The sequence below is a fragment of the Papio anubis genome, chromosome 5, assembly GCF_008728515.1.
Source record: "Papio anubis isolate 15944 chromosome 5, Panubis1.0, whole genome shotgun sequence".
Classification (NCBI taxonomy): Eukaryota; Metazoa; Chordata; class Mammalia; order Primates; family Cercopithecidae; genus Papio; species Papio anubis.
Window position 1 is genome coordinate 102214634 of NC_044980.1, and position 16947 is coordinate 102231580.

Genomic DNA, 16947 nt, shown 5'->3' on the forward strand with positions numbered 1-16947 from the left:
ATATCACCACCGATCCCACAGAAATACAAACCACCATCAGAGAATACTATAAACACCTCTACACAAATAAAGTAGAAAATCTAGAAGAAATGGATAAATTCCTGGACACATACACCCTCCCAAGACTAAACCAGGAAGAAGTTGAATCCCTGAATAGACCAATAACAGGCTCTGAAATTGAGGCAGTAATTAATAGCCTACCAACCAAAAAATGTCCAGGACCAGATGGATTCACAGCCAAATTCTACCAGAGATACAAAGAGGAGCTGGTACCATTCCTTCTGAAACTATTCCAATCAATAGAAAAGGAATCCTCCCTAACTCATTTTATGAGGCCAACATCATCCTGCTACCAAAGCCTGGCAGAGACACAACAAAAAAAGAGAATTTAGACCAATATCCCTGATGAACATCGATACAAAAATCCTTAATAAAATACTGGCAAACCGAATCCAGCAGCACATCAAAAAGCTTATCCACCATGATCAAGTTGGCTTCATCCCTGGGATGCAAGGCTGGTCCAACATATGCAAATCAATAAACATAATCCATCATATAAACAGAACTAAAGACAAAAACCACATGATTACCTCAATAGATGCAGAAAAGGCCTTTGACAAATTCAACAGCGCTTCATGCTAAAACCTCTCAATAAATTAGGTATTGATGGGACGTATCTCAAAATAATAAGAGCTATTTATGACAAACCCACAGCCAATATCATACTGAATGGGCAAAAACTGGCATTCCCTTTGAAAACTGGCACAAGACAGGGATGCCCTCTCTCACCACTCCTATATAGTGTTGGAAGTTCTGGCCAGGGCAATCAGGCAGGAGAAAGAAATCAAGGGTATTCAATTAGGAAAAGAGGAAGTCAAATTGTTCCTGTTTGCAGATGACATGATTGTATATTTAGAAAACCCCGTCGTCTCAGCCCAAAATCCCCTTAAGCTGATAAGCAACTTCAGCAAAGTCTCAGGATACAAAATCAATGTGCAAAAATCACAAGCATTCCCGTACACCAGTAACAGACAAACAGAGAGCCAAGTCATGAGTGAACTCCCATTCACAATTGCTTCAAAGAGAATAAAATACGTAGGAATCCAACTTACAAGGGATATGAAGGACCTCTTCAACGAGAACAACAAACCACTGCTCAATGAAATATAAGAGGACACAAACAAATAGAAGAACATTCCATGCTCATGGATAGGAAAAATCAACTTCGTGAAAATGGCCATACTGCCCAAGATAATTTATGGATTCGATGCCATCCCCATTAAGCTACCAATGACTTTCTTCACAGAATTGGAAAAAACTACTTTTAAGTTCATATGGAACCAAAAAAGAGCCCACATTGCCAAGACAATCCTAAGCAAAAAGAACAAAGATGGAGGCATCATGCTGACTTCAAACTATACTACAAGGCTACAGTAACCAAAACGGCATGGTACTGGTACCAAAACAGAGATACAGACCGGTGGAACAGAACAGAGCCCTCAGAAATAATACCACACATCTCCAACCATCTGATCTTTGACAAACCTGACAAAAACAAGAAATGGGGAAAGGATTCCCTATTTAATAAATGGTGCTAGGACAACTGGGTAGCCATATGTAGAAAGCTGAAACTGGATGCCTTCCAAACACTTTATACAAAAATTAATTCAAGATGGATTAAAGACTTAAATGTTAGACCTAAAACCATAAAAACCCTAGAAGAAAACCTAGGCAATGCCATTCAGGACACAGGCATGGGCAAGGACTTCACGTCTAAAACACCAAAAGCAATAGCAACAAAAGCCAAAATTGACAAACGGGATCTAATTAAACTAAAGAGCTTCTGCACAGCAAAAGAAAACCTCAGAGTGAATAGGCAACCTACAGAATGGGAGAAAATTTTTGCAATCTGCCCATCTGACAAAGGGCTAATATCCAGAATCTACAAAGAACTTGAACAAATTTACAAGAAAAAATCAAACAACCCCATCAAAAAGTGGGCAAAGGGGTTGGGCATGGTGGATCACGCCTGTAATCCCAGCACTTTGGGAGGCCGAGGCGGGTGGACCACGAGGTCAGAAGATCGAGACCATCCTGGCCAACACAGTGAAACCCCGTCTCTACTAAAAATACACACACACACACACACACACACAAAAAAGGCAGGTGTGGTGGCGGGCGCCTGTTGTTCCAGCTACTCTGGAGGCTGAGGCAGGAGAATGGCATGAACCCAGGAGACAGAGGTTGCAGTGAGCCAAGATCACACCACTGCACTCCGGCCTGGGAGACAGAGCAAGACTCTGTCTCAAAAAAAAAAAAACAAAAGTGGGTGAAGCATATGAACAGACACTTCTCAAAAGAAGACATTTATGCAGCCAACAGACACATGAAAAAATGCTCATCATCACTGACCATCAGAGAAATGCAAATCAAAACCACAATGAGATATACCATCTTACACCAGTTCGAATGGCAATCATTAAAAAGTCAGGAAACAACAGGTGCTGGAGAGGATGTGGAGAAATAGGAACACTTTTACACTGTTGGTAGGACTGTAAACTAGTTCAACCATTGTGGAAGACAGTGTGGTGATTCCTCAAGGATCTAGAACTAGAAATATCATTTGACCCAGCCATCCCATTACTGGGTATATACCCAAAGGATTATAATTCATGCTGCTATAAAGACACATGCACACGTATGTTTACTGCGGCACTATTCACAATAGCAAAGACTTGGAACCAACCCAAATGTCCATCAATAATAGACTGGATTAAGAAAATGTGGCACATATACACCATGGAATACTATGCAGCCATAAAAAAGGATGAGTTCATGTTCTTTGTAGGGACATGGATGAAGTTGGAAACCATCATTCTCAGCAAACTATCGCAAGGACAGAAAACCAAACATCGCATCTTCTCACTCATAAGTGGGAACTGCACAATGAGAACACTTGGACACAGGATAAGGAACATCACACACCGGGGCCTGTCGTGGGGTGCGGGGAGCGGGGAGGGATAGCATTAGGAGATATACCTAATGTAAATGACGAGTTAATGGGTGCAGCACACTAACATGGCACATGTGTACATATGTAACAAACCTGCACATTGTGCACCTGTACCCTAGAACATAAGGTATATAAAAAAAAAATTCATGGGAAGAGCGTGCAAAAAAAAAAAAAAAAAAAAAACCAGCTCTGTGTCTTGCAGGACACAGAACTGCATTTGGGGATTGGTTTGGTTAGGCCTGTGAGCTTGAGCTCAGTGCTGAGCTCCTTGCCAATAAGAATGGGATGCTATTAATCCATAGTCTGTAGTGGCATCACAATTAATCAAGGTATCACTGTGGTTGACAGTGATGAAGGTCCAACTGAAGCAAGTGTCTTAAGAGCCCAGAGAGCTGCTATACTTGACCTTACAGCAACAGTGATCTAACTATAAAAATCGTGATGTGAGATGGATTATTAATAAGTGCCCTTGTGCACTTACAGAAAAAAATTACAAACTCAGGTCTCTTAGCCCTCACAACAGGGTATGAGAGCCAGAAAGCATCCATGACAGCCCTAAAAGAAGCTCTTGCGCCTAAAAATCAAACACAAAATGTAACTGTGTGGATTGCTAAATGAAAATTAGAGTTGACTTCTCAGTCTCATCAAATTTCTCAAAAGTTTTACCATTGATTCGTTAAGGAGTAAGATTCTGAAACCTGGAATGAGGACATCTGGTTGAACTCTGAGGAAACTGATAATCTTGAATCCCCAAGTCACTCTGAGCCTCCTGTTACCAGTGGAAATAGTCTGCCCTCCACAGACTAGGCTTCCTCTGCTTGAAAACCCTGTGATAATAAACCCTGGAGTGTGAATCTCTTAGTGCTTTCATGCCCAACAGTAAAGTTACCAGAAAACTACAGCAGACAAAAAAAGAAAGAACTGAAGATATAAACAATGTAGGTTTGGGTTACTCTAACAACTAAAGAATCCTAACCAGCTAAATGAGCTTCTGGCTGAGGGCAGGGAAAAATATGACTGGGTCATGGAAGAAGGAAGTTATAGCTATCATTTACAGTCTCACGACCAAATACAGAACAAGGATTAGTAATTTTGCATATTTTATGTGCTTATTTTATGTATGTGCTTATTTGTATATATTAACAGTTCACTTTTTCTCTTTCCCATTTCTATTTCATATACCAGTTGCTGGAAGTTAAATTTGCAATTTAGTCTTTATATAAGAGAACATTCAGTGTGACTATGAATTTATGGAGTAATGCATAGCTAGTAATAGATACAATGACACTTGGAACTAGCCATCTGCTCATTCTGGGGAAAGGGTGAAACTTCAGTTGTAGTAATAGCTGTATTTTGTGGGCTGAAAACACAATTCTATTGATGGATGGAAATTTAAACGTGCATTGAAAGGTATGTATGGAAGCCAAGTTGTCAACGTGCTGGAATGTTCCATTTATGGAATTATTGCTCCATAAATCCAAATTCACCATTGTGTCAGCTCTGTGAAAATCTGGGCTGTTTAAATACTTTCCCTCCTAACAGCTGGCATGATGCTAAGCTTTGTTCACAGAGGATGTTGAAGAACACTGCTGGAGGAAAGGGCTTTCCTTCTGTCCCAGTGTGCTTGCTTGACAGAGCACACCGGGACTAGTGTGATGTTCATAGCTTTTTCTAGCACTAGACTCCTACAGTGCACACGGCTTCTCTAGCAGCCAGTTCCTGTAATGCACTTAGCAGGGAGCAGCCTCCCCCAGCACCCATGTTGGACAGTTCTGCAGCACAGTGCTTCCACTCAGACACCTTCCTATGAATAGCTCTCCTCAGCACCCTAAGAGAGCTGACTTCCAGCAAGTTATACCAGCACATACCACAGTGACTTCTCTCTCATATAGCAAGCCACAGCGATGCCATTTCCATCAAGGTCTGGACCTCAGCCCCGAGGTAGACTAGGCACTCTTCCTTGGATTGTCCTAGCTTTGCCTGACAGGTGGTGGTTGCTCCTTATATGTGCTTTTCACATATTCTTTAGAATTTTTATTTCCTCCTAGCCAATCCCTTGTTACTCTACTTCTTTGTTCTAGTTTAGAATTCTTTATATTGAACTTTCCCATTGCAAGACAGGAAATGGAAGGTAAGATCCTGTTATCTGTCCCTTTCCTTCTCACATAGCTATAATTATGAATCTTCTCCAATTTCCCATATGTACTACTGAAGATAGAACCTGCTTGCAAGAACTCATCTCTGCTACACATAAACAGAAATAAAGGATATTATTTATAGTAACTTTCATTTGGGGAGGTTATTCCAGGCTAATTATGCTTTGATATATGTTTGTCTCAATGGGTTCATCATCTCTTTCTAATGATTATCTGCACATTTGCAGTGCTAATAACACCTCAAATTTCATATATGTAAAAATAACTTATTGCCTTGGTACTGTCATGTATTTAAGATAATCCAGGATCACTTATAAGCAACACAAGCAAAAGATAGCATTTTATAGCCACTGCTATGAAAATCTATAAAAATTTAAAAAACAAAAAACAAAAAACTATTTACACCTTTAGGCAGTACAATGTATTTACAATAGTTAGTCCAAGAGTCAGAAAGACAACTAAATAGCCTAAATCACCCAATCTAGAATACATTTTAAAGTAGCATTTAGACCGGGCGCGGTGGCTCACGCCTGTAATCCCAGCTCTCAGGGAGGCAGAGGCGGGAGGATAGCTTGAGCCCAGGAGTTCGAGACCTGCCTGGGTAATATAGCGAGACCCCGTTCTCCACAAAAAAAAGGAAAAAAAAAAAAAAAAAAGACAAAAAAAGTAGCATTTAAAGTAGCATAATCCTTTATCAGCACAAAATTTTGTTCTGAAAAATAAAATACAATTCAGTTTTTAAAGAATGAAGATAGCAATACTGATTCTGAATGACAATCACTGAATCCAGATTTGTTCACTGATTACATCTCTTAGTTGACTGTTGATTTGAATAAACCTATATGAATATACCATTTACTGAGATCTCCCCAATACAAGCAGGTATTTTGCTAAAGGCTTTAACACAATCTCACAACAACCCATCAGGTAGATTTTATTATTCCCATTTTGTAAATGAGGAAGCTAAAGCTTAGAGAGGTTAAGTGAATTATCCAAGGTCACATAGCCTAACTCTTTAACACAAAAGCCCATCTTCTTAACCTCCACATTACTGCCTTCCGAGTGCCTATGCCTGGGTATATATAGGTGCTATTGTATGTAGAGACTTTACAAGGGGCCCGTGGGTATGGACAGTCTTAAGATGATCAGTTTCAATAAGCTTTCATAGGTAATCTTTCTTCAAAATGATCCACATAAGAATGTACCTGCAGTATATCATGCTGGTTCTCTGTTCTAACATTCTGTTTATACTTACCTTTCTTCCACTTTTATAAATAAAAGCACACTTCTTACCCATTCAGGGGGACAATCTGAAGTATGGAGGTAGAACTGAACTCTAATGACTAACTAACAAATCTTTTGGGTGACTTCCAATCCCTTGCTTAAACAAACAAACAAACAAACAAACAAAACTGAACGAATCTAAGGAATATCTAAACAACTTAAGTTGATGTGATTCTGGGTAAATATCTCAAAAGAATTCAGTGACAATGCCATAATAAACTCCTTCCATTCCTGTTAATTTATTTAGGTGAACAACATTTTTCAACCTTACATTCATAAGATGAAAATCAAAAGTAAAACTTATGCTGAAATGTTTCTCATTTCAGTAATAAATAAAATTCACTCATAACTGGGAAAGGAAAATGCCTCCATCTCATTAGATGCATTTCCTACAAAATACTTATCAAAATTCATAATTTATTTTTGATCATTTGGATACTATTAATTGTAACTCAATTTAGCCACTTTTTACATTAAAAATTTTAAACATTTTTCCAGGGAAGAAGTACGATAAAGTAAATAATACTACTTAGATTTATGCTGAAAAATTTTAGATGTCAACATAAACGTGCAAGGGGATTTTTTCAAAATCCATTTTGAGAAGTAGAAAAGTTTCAAAAAGTTAAAGATGTTTAATGTTTTATCCTCTCCTCACTCAAATTAGAGACACAGATATAGGGAGACAAAGACATATTGCCAGTATTTTCACCAAAAGCCACTACCTGAAAAGAACGATCAATCTAGTATTGGAAAAATACCAGAAATGAAAGCGACTACTTCCAAAAACTTATAGGGCTGCTTGAGAAACAAACAAACAAAAACAGTTTGTTTTGTTTTTGTTTCATTTAAAGAGTGTTAGTGTTAAATATAAAAGAAATAATCATAGATTATTTTTGTTTCATTTTAAAAAATGATTAAATAAATGCATACTGAACATAGAAAAATAAGATTTCTGGAGAGTGACAGGAAGAAAACTGTATTGATTTTCTAGGAGTGAAACATTTCAATCAAATTCAGATAAATTAAATCAGAGCACTAAACTGTGAAGAAGCTGATAAGCCTTAGAGAAGAGAGATGCTTAAAGCCATTAAACAGAGGCATAAGTATAGACTGGTAGGAATAATGCCACTGGGTTCACTACTGGTAGAAGCCAACAATGTGAGACTGTAAGTTCTTACTTGCCTCTTGTCTTAGTTCACCGCTAGTGCCTTTACCTAGCATGACCTCTCAAGACCAGTCTCTCTGGCTCTTCTTTCCAGATGCCAAATGTCACATTCCCCACTAGTAATAAATAATAAAACATTTCATTCTCAACACTTCTTTTTAAAGTTATCTCCGTATTATAGGAAATCATAAACCATTAGCATAAAATGAAAGACTAAATGTTGTGAAATCAGACCCTAGAACAGACCTAGCACAAGGAAATGAGTGATCCTTAATTTTTATATATTTCTGATGCAAGTTACCATGCTATACCATTATTTCTTATGTGTCAGAATTTGCCAAGGCAGGTTTAATAATTTGGCAAAAATCCTAAGTGTATCCTATCTCATGATGTTCTTTCTGACTTTTTTCCTAGTATAGAGTATTTCTGCTATGGTTACTTTGAGAAAAATTATTCATTATAAAGCATAACTGAAAGCAATCTCCATGGACAATTACATATGTAAAAAAAGTGATGACAAAGCAGAGCTAGCATAAATGTATGTGAACATGTATATGCATGCATGCATGCATGTGTGTGTGCAAATGGATAGGTATCTAATATCTATAGATGTCTGTATCTAATATCTATAGATATTACAGATGTCTAATATATAGCTAATGTATATGTTATGTATTACATATAGTTATATATAGCTAACATACACTAGATATGTTATATATAGCTATATATATTATATATGTAATATATAGTACATATAGTATATAATATATATTACAAATTAGAGGTAATTTAAAGACAAATATATCTAATAGAGATATAATACATCTAATATATATTATATATTATATACTAGAGAGGTAATATATTAGATATATAAATATATTATTAAATATATCAGTATTAGATAGGTACCTGCTACCTAATTTGTCAATCTGAAGTAGACTTTCTGGCTGGGCATGGTGACTCATGTCTATAATCCCAGTGCTATGGGAGGCCAAAGTGGGAGGATTGCTTCAGGGCAGGGGTTTGAGAGCAGCCTGGGTAGTAACATAGTAAGACCCTATCTCTACCAAAAAAAAAAAAAACAGAACAAACCAGGTCTGATGGCCCATATCTGTAGTCCCCGCTACTTGGGACAGGCTAAGGTGAGCTGACCGCTTGAGCCCAGCAGTTCAGGGCTGTAGTAAGCTATGACTGTACCACTGCACTCCAGCTTGGGCGACAGAGTGAGATCTTGTCTCAAAAATAAATAAATACATAAACTGGACTTTCTAATCTCAGAAAATTTAAAGACAAAATATATTATAATGCTTCTAAAAGTTCTTACCAAGTTTTTTGTCCTCTTACCTGTGGCTCATTCACCAGTCATTTCTGTACCTATATTTTGGAAATCACTTTGGAAATAGTGATTTAAAGAAAGATTTCTTTTAATGAAATCCACTGGTACAGTAGTAGTTCCCAAACACGAAAATACTTGGGCTTTGAACTTAGGCAAATAACATTTAAGAACAAGTTTTTCTGTTTTAGTTAAATAATGAAAAGAAGGCAAGAGAAACTTAGGCAGCAAATATGCCCCATTTATTGAAGTGTGTATATGTTTGTTGGGATAAGGAGCAGCAAATTTCCTAACTGCATTAGGCAGCCGGAGAGTATTTAGAAGCCACGAGAAAAAAAGAGATTTGTAATATATCCTTAGCTTCAACTGCATTTCACAAATACACGTGTGCATGTGTATATAAGATATTCACTCTCGTACTTGTATAATTCAATAGAGGAAAAGGTATTATTTTCTAAATGTAAGCAAAACATTTTCCATCCTGCAATAAAAACTGAGAAATACTGAAATTTAAGGCAAACTAGCAGGACACCAAGTATAATATGTATACACATACTGGTGACAATTATTATTCAATAACTGTTACTAAACTGATGGGGAAAAGATTCACCTTTTCTTAAGAATAGTCTCAAAATCCCTTTAAACCTTTATCATTTTGCATCCCATCAACTTATATATGGACATTAGAGTTATGAACATACCTCCATAGCCTGGGCTAAGCGTTCTTCTAATGCCATGTAGGTAAGGAACTGAGGATCCACATATGAAATAGCTTCGGCAACTCCTAGTCCATCTGCAAAGCCATCAAATAGGCTGAAAAAAAAAAAAGAAAGAAAAAAAACAGAAAAACAAAACTCACCACTATGATTTGGGAAATCTTATGCTGAGGACATAATTGTATTAGCATACTGACAAGCTGATAAGCATGCTGTGAACAGAAAACCTTAAAATATTTTAATACCAACTTGTAGGGTTAGGGGCAGGAGGAACCCAACAGAAAAGTGAGGTGCTGAAGATAAGTAGTTAAGATACTACTACCTCATCCAACAGGCTGCCAAACTCAATGCACAAAGTTTACAGAAAAATTCTCTTTTGTGTTTCTGGCTCCAACTCTAGAGACTGCTTAAAGGTACTGGTTGAGCATCCCAAATTTGAAAATCTGAAATCCAAAATGTGCCTATGAGTATTTCCTTTGTATGTCATACTGGCACTCAAAAAGTTTCAGATTTTGAACCATTTTAGATTTTGAATTTTCAAATCTGGGATGCTCAACTGGAAGTATATGCAAATATTCCAAAATCTAGGAAAAAAATCCCAAATCCCAAACACTTCTGGTACCAAGCATTTCAGTTGAGAGATATAGTACATTTCCCCACCTGATTATTTCCCACACATTTTTTCTGTTTTTCAGCTTCCAATTTGCATGTAGATGAGAGTATGACAAAGAAAATAACTATATATTTTTTAATTCTATCATTACTCATGGCCTCTTTTTTCTTTTCTCATTTTGTAATGCTGAATAATTCTAGATTTTAAAATATTTTATTATTTCAAGCCTTTCTCATTAATCTATCATCTCCTCTTCTAAGATTAGGCCACCTCCATTACTATGCAGCTTGAAAAATATCTAGCTCCTAACTGCTCATTTTTATTATAATTTTCTCTTAAAAACCGTTAAGCTCCTAGAAGGAAAACATGTCTCACTTTGGTCCTATTCTCTTTCCTCCACCCCTGAACACATCGAGATTCCTCCCTTTCCTCTAGCCTTGGAAATACTAAGTATTTCAAAATTTGAAAACTGTAAGCATGTCCTTGGTCCTCTTCTCTCTAATCTTGCTCCCTTGGAAACTATTAATATAATCAAGCCCATTTTCTTCAATTATCCTCTCTGCAGGTAATTCCTAAATCTCTACCTAATTCCTAAACTCCCCTGAAGCTCCTGACCTACATTTCTAGTTGTCTGTGGGGCACTTTGAGTAGATGTATTCCTACCACCTCTTAAGTACAAGACATCCTAAACTGAGCTTATTTTGTCTAAAGACAAACTTGTTGACTTTCATATCCTATCATATTTGAATATCATAGTCCTAAACATCCACAAACAACCTAGCTCGAAAATCATTTTGATGTCAACCCATGTGCCATAATTAAAATTACCCATCTATTGCCGAGAGACACAAAAATGGTTCTTAAAAAGAATATGTTATAGTTTAGCAGTATCTGGAAATCAAGTATCACACAATACAAAGCAACAGACATGCTCATATAATCACAGATTTTGGAATTAATATTAAGAATTACTGAATCCACTCACCCTTGAAATACTGAAACTCCCTCATCTAGCAGTAAGATGTAATACAAAGAGAAAGAGCCCTGAAGTCAGTAAGACATAGTAGGTGTGCAAAGGTGCCTGGCACAGGGATGGTACCACAGTAGACATTCAAGAAACAGAAGAAACATTCCTTCCATGCAGAAAATACGCTGCTTTCTAAGGTGGTATGTACCAGTGCGGGATAGCACTACTAGGAATTTAAAACATATTAAGTATTCCTACTTGTAACTTTTGCTCTGTTGCTGTAATTCTGCCTGCTGAAACAACATAAATTGTGTCTTCCTTCTCTTTGCAAAACGACCCTTCAAACGACTGAAGACAACTATCTCCCAATAATTCTTTTCTTCTCCAGGCTAAGCAAATCTAGACACTCAAAGCATAATATCCAGTTGTAATTTGGCCCACTACAAATAATCAGTTAAAAATTCTAAGATCATGTACTTGGCAGTCACCATGGTAATAACTGTTTCAGGCCGGGTGTGGTGGCTGTAATCCCAGCATTTTGGGAGGCCAAGGTGGGCTTTTGAGCTCAGAAGTTCAAGACCAGCCTGGGCAACATGGCGAAAGCCCGTATCTACAAAAAAATACAAATATTAGCCAGGCATTGGTAGCTCATGCCTGTAGTCCCAGCTACACGTGAGGCTGAGGCTGGAGAATCACTTGAGCCTGGGAAGCAGAGGTTGCAGTGAGTCAAGTTTGCACCACTGCACTCCAGCCTGAGTGACAGAATGGGACCCTGTCTGAAAAAAAAACATAAAACAAAAAACGAAAAAACAAAAAATTGTTTCAGACAAGGACCACTAATAGGTGCTAAAACTAGTGGATGGAAGTTTGACAGTTTAAGAAGAAACATGTTATTTACAGTCTCAAAGTATCTTCACGCTAGAAGCCTATTGACTACAGTTGACCCCTAAACAACAGGGGCTTGAGCTGCGTAGGTGGGTACCCTTAACCTCAGTTTTTTTTACACCCTGCCACCTCTGAGATAACAAGACCAATCCCTCCTCTTCCTCTTCAGCATACTACTCAACATGAAGACAGCAAGGATGAAGACCTTTATGATGACCTACTTCCACTTAATGAAGAATAAATATATGTTCTCTTTTTATGATTTTCTTAACATTTTCTTTTCTCTAGCTTGCTTTATTGTAAGAATACAGTATGTAATACATATCACATACAAAATATGTGGCAATCAACTGTTTACTTTATCATAAGGCTTCTGGTCAACAGTGGACTATCAGTAGTTAACCTTCTGAGGAGTCAAAAGTTATGCTTGGATTTTCTAGTGCACAGGGATCAGCACCCCTAACCCCTGTGTTGTTCAAGGGTCAGCTGTATAAAAGGATAAATGACAACTGTAAAGAAATCTGAAAGATAACATCATAACCAAATCAGATTTTATATCACCAGTAATGGGTTGATTTGACACCATGTATTTTCTGATATGTACTGCAAAGGACAAAACATCATTTCTAGGGTGTTTCTGCTAAAAATTCACAACTCAAATCTATTCATGAGAGACAAATACACCCTAAGGGACATTCTAAAAAATAAATGACCTGTACCGTTCTTCTAGTGCCATGTAGGTAAGGAACTGAGGATCCACATATGAAATAGCTTCGGCAACTCCTAGTTGCCGAAATCTCAGGGTAACGAAAAACAAAGACTAAGGAAATGTCCACATTGAAAGAGACTCGTTAACTAAATACAATGAAAAATCTAATACAAAGATTAGACCAGAAAAAAATTTCTCTAACGGCACTGGTGGAACAACTACGAACATCTAAATAAGGTCTGTAGATTAGATGATATTGTATCAGCATTAATTTGCTGACTTTGACAATTTTACTGTGTTATGTAAGAAAGTAGTCTTGGATTTGGAAATTCATTCTAGAATATTTACAAGTAAAGAAAGGGACATCATGCCTGCAACTTACTCATAAGTGGGTCAGAAAAAAACCTTACTATAAGTATAAAGAAAGGAAAGACAGAATGGTAACACAAATGTGGTTTCAAAATGTTAGCATTTAGGAAATCTTAGTGAAGGATATATGAGGATTTTTGTACTATTTTTGTCACTTTTCTGTAAGTCTAAAATTATATCAAATTATTTAAAAATTCTATTAAGCCACAGTTATATCCACACAGAATTAACTTCTCACAATCTTATTAGGTTAATAAGAACTCAATTTCTTACAGGAAGACAGAGAAGTTAAGGAGTTATCAAACAAAAAACAAACGGTAGAGTTGGGATTTGTCAGTATCTAAAACGATGATTTCTCTGTGTCACTTCCTACCACACCAAGCTATCAGGTACTCTTTAGTATTCTGAACACTAATGCAACTTGTAACTAATGCAACTAATGAAAACAAGTAAATAAACTTGATAGAGGACTTTTTCCATTTTCCTTTAAACTAAATTAACGAACCAAAAGGCTTCACTTTTTTCCTAAGCAGTGGTGAAATGAAAAAACGTGTGCCAAAGTTTGACCTCAGAGACAAGAACTGCTGCTCTTTGCCATGGCTTTACCCATAGCATGCTATTTTAATATAGAAATGAAACCACATTTTCATTTTATCAACCTTTAGACATTGCCACATAAATTAATGTAGTACCATATAAGCAAATAATGAGGTGCGGACATAGAGCAACCTTCAAAATTTGTGTCTTAAAATTAATGCTAAAATGTTTCTATAATTTTAAAAAAAAAACTACTTTGAAGCTCTGTACAGTTTTAGACCATTAGTAAGGTTTCTAAAACCTTAACACAACAGCCATATCTAGAAAGATCATCAGTGAACTAGAACCTAAAGTAATAGTTTCTCAAATTTAAGTTCAAATTATATTCAGAGGCTGGGCACGGTGGCTCACACCTGTAATCCCAGCACTTTGGGAGGCCAAGGAGGGCAGATCACTTGAGGTCAGGAGTTTGAGACCAGCCTGGGCAACATTGTGAAACCCTGTCTGTACTGAAAATATAAAAATTAGCTGGATGTGGTGGCAGGCGCCTGTAATTCCAGCTACTTGGGAGGCTGGGGCAAGAAAATCACTTGAACCTGAGAGGCGGAGGCTGCAGTGAGCCGAGATCACACCACTGCACTCCGGGGCAACAGAACGAGACTCCATCTCAAGCAAACAAATTATATTCAGTAAAAACTTCCATTATTCCTTCAAATTTTTAGGTAAAACAACCTTTTTGGAAGTTATTTAGAAATATGTATCCATACCCTGAAAAATACTACGTATCTTAGTAATGTCACCTCCAATTATTTGTCCTAAAGGAAAAACCAGAAGTATAGAAAAAGTTTTATGCAGGATGGGGAAGAAAAAGTTCACTGCACTATTTCAATGAGTCAAAAATCCGTTAAATCTTAGTGCCCCTATAGGAAGGAGCATCTTCGTAACAGAGCTGTAAAAAATTATTTTTAGAGTCTTGAAAATGTACAACAGAAAAAATTCCTTCATATGAAACCATAATTGCTTCCCAACATGCACAGATGATGCTAAACAGATGATTCTTTCAACTGCTGAACACTCTGAGGAATTACTTTGCATAATGGAGACAGAAGACTTCCGAATTAACAAGGAGTGCAGTAAAAAGGTAATGGGGAGACAGAGAGAGGAAGGAAAAGAGAGAAGCATCAAGATCAGCAAGACTGGGACTAGGTAAAGCCGCTTATTCTTCATAACGTATGGGAAGCCAGAAGATGTGTTTTAAAGTATGAGAATGTTTAAGGTAGAATTACAAACTGCATGGCTGTAATGAAATACCATTTCTACTTCCCCAAAATGGTAATAAAAGTCTGTTCTCCACACATTTTTCCCCCCTTGGGAAGTAAGAATAGGAAAGGGCAAGGAAGATCTCAAGATGTTCAGTTTCCCTTCTAGAACAATCTGGAGAAGTACAGAGAAGTAGCTAGCACACACAGAAAGAGAAATTAAAGACACAAAAGAGGGCTTAAAACATATGTTCCGGAAACCTGAAGAGATTCAGGAGATATACATGAGTTTTTTCTTATTTATTTTTCTGAATTTTCTGTAAAGGAATTTTAACTGGAAAAACAACACAAATTCTTAAAAATATATTTGTACAGAGAAAGAAACAAGGGTGAGTACATCAAGATATCTTTTTTGCCCCAGAAAAAGTAAAAAAAAAAAAGGGGATCAGTTAGGACACCTTTCTGCATCTCAACAGTTACCTGCTTCCAGTGGGCTACTACACACTTGAAAGACACTATAAACCAAAACAGTTAAATTCTGAGCATTGTATCATAAGTAGTAACAATTTCACAATACAATTCACTTATATGTTACTTTCATTTGAAGTTGACTATTCTTTGTCAAGCATAAAGTAAATTAAATGCTTTCAACATCTCTTGGAAAGTAAAATTTTATCTTCCATATTTTACATACAGAGAAGGAAAATGAAGAACAGGGAAGGAAAACTATTCTTACGGTTTTCTGATTCAACCACAGGTTTTAAAATTCAAGTGGTATTCATTAAGAAGCTATTTTTGAAAGAATTACGCTAAGTACTACAGGGCATATAAAGCAAAATTTTAAAAGTCAGAAATCTAAAACTCAAAAAATGTGTATAAGTAACTAGAATATAAGGTGAGCTTCAAGAGAGCTAAAGGTCAAAGGAAGAGGTCACTGACTGGAGGAAGCAAGAAAGGGTCCAAGTAGGAAGGAACATTTGAAATGAGCTTTGAAGAAGAGGAGAACTAACAGATGGGAAAAATTAGAATATTTCTTAGCCAGCAGAGATTTAATTTTCATAATTTAGAATCATGAACTCATTCTACTCAAAGAGTCTAATTAAGCATCCTAATAAAATCATGCTACATACCTCCAATCCACATCTAAGTCTTCACTCACACTGGAGTCATCCTCCAGGTTATTGTTACCATCCAACATGAAAGCTGGCTGTGCAAATTCATTGGCAGGTTCATTTCCCTCATCACTGCTGCTTTCATTGACTTCATTGTACTGTAACCAAGGAATTTCTCCCTCTTCCAAGGATGTCTGTTCCCTAGTACAAACATTTTAAAGGAAGAAAAAAATATTATTTTAAAACATACCATAACACTGTCTTTAATTCTATTCCATGCAAGTGGATTATGTTGAGTTCTAACCTCTTGGTACTTTTATAAACCTAAAAAACTGTCTTCCTTAACTGCAGAATTATGTAAAAAAGGAAAGAAATTAGTTATAGGGTCATATGTATACAGAAATAGTTCCTAATTACATAGGAACATATTTATTTGATTTACAAATTATCTATGCTCTGTTTTCTCCTTCTGTAGGAGAAACATAAGAAAACTCCACCCCTGACTATTTGAATTTTAAAACACTGCTCTTGAGTACTTTCCCTTCACAGTTAAAATCTGAATTCCTTAACCTGGCCTTCAAATCCTTGCATAACACATTCTTTCTGTTCAGCCCACTTCTCCAACAGCATCACTCTTCCCCCAGCTACTAGGCTCCTACTGTTCTTTCTACTTTTGCAACACATGGAGATCATTTCTACCTTGGGGCCATTTGCTCTACCTAAAATGTTCTTGCACTGAATGTTTACCTTGCTACTTTCTTTTTGATGTTCATGTCAGATTATAAGTCACCTGCTCAGGGAGGCCTGTCTTGAACATTCAGTT

The 16947-nt window shown here is 36.8% G+C and overlaps 1 protein-coding gene across 3 annotated transcripts in view; it reads right to left on the bottom strand.

Annotated features, from left to right (window-relative positions):
* PJA2 (praja ring finger ubiquitin ligase 2) overlaps positions 1–16947 on the bottom strand; it is a 74297-nt gene that overhangs the window by 10804 nt on the left and 46546 nt on the right. For all 3 annotated transcript variants that reach the window (XM_021939580.2, XM_021939581.2, XM_021939582.2), the window contains 2 exons: positions 16143–16325; positions 9659–9770 (listed from right to left, as the gene is read on the bottom strand). In XM_021939580.2, coding sequence (XP_021795272.2) covers positions 9659–9770; positions 16143–16325 — 295 coding nt within the window. The remainder of the gene's footprint in view (positions 1–9658; positions 9771–16142; positions 16326–16947) is intronic.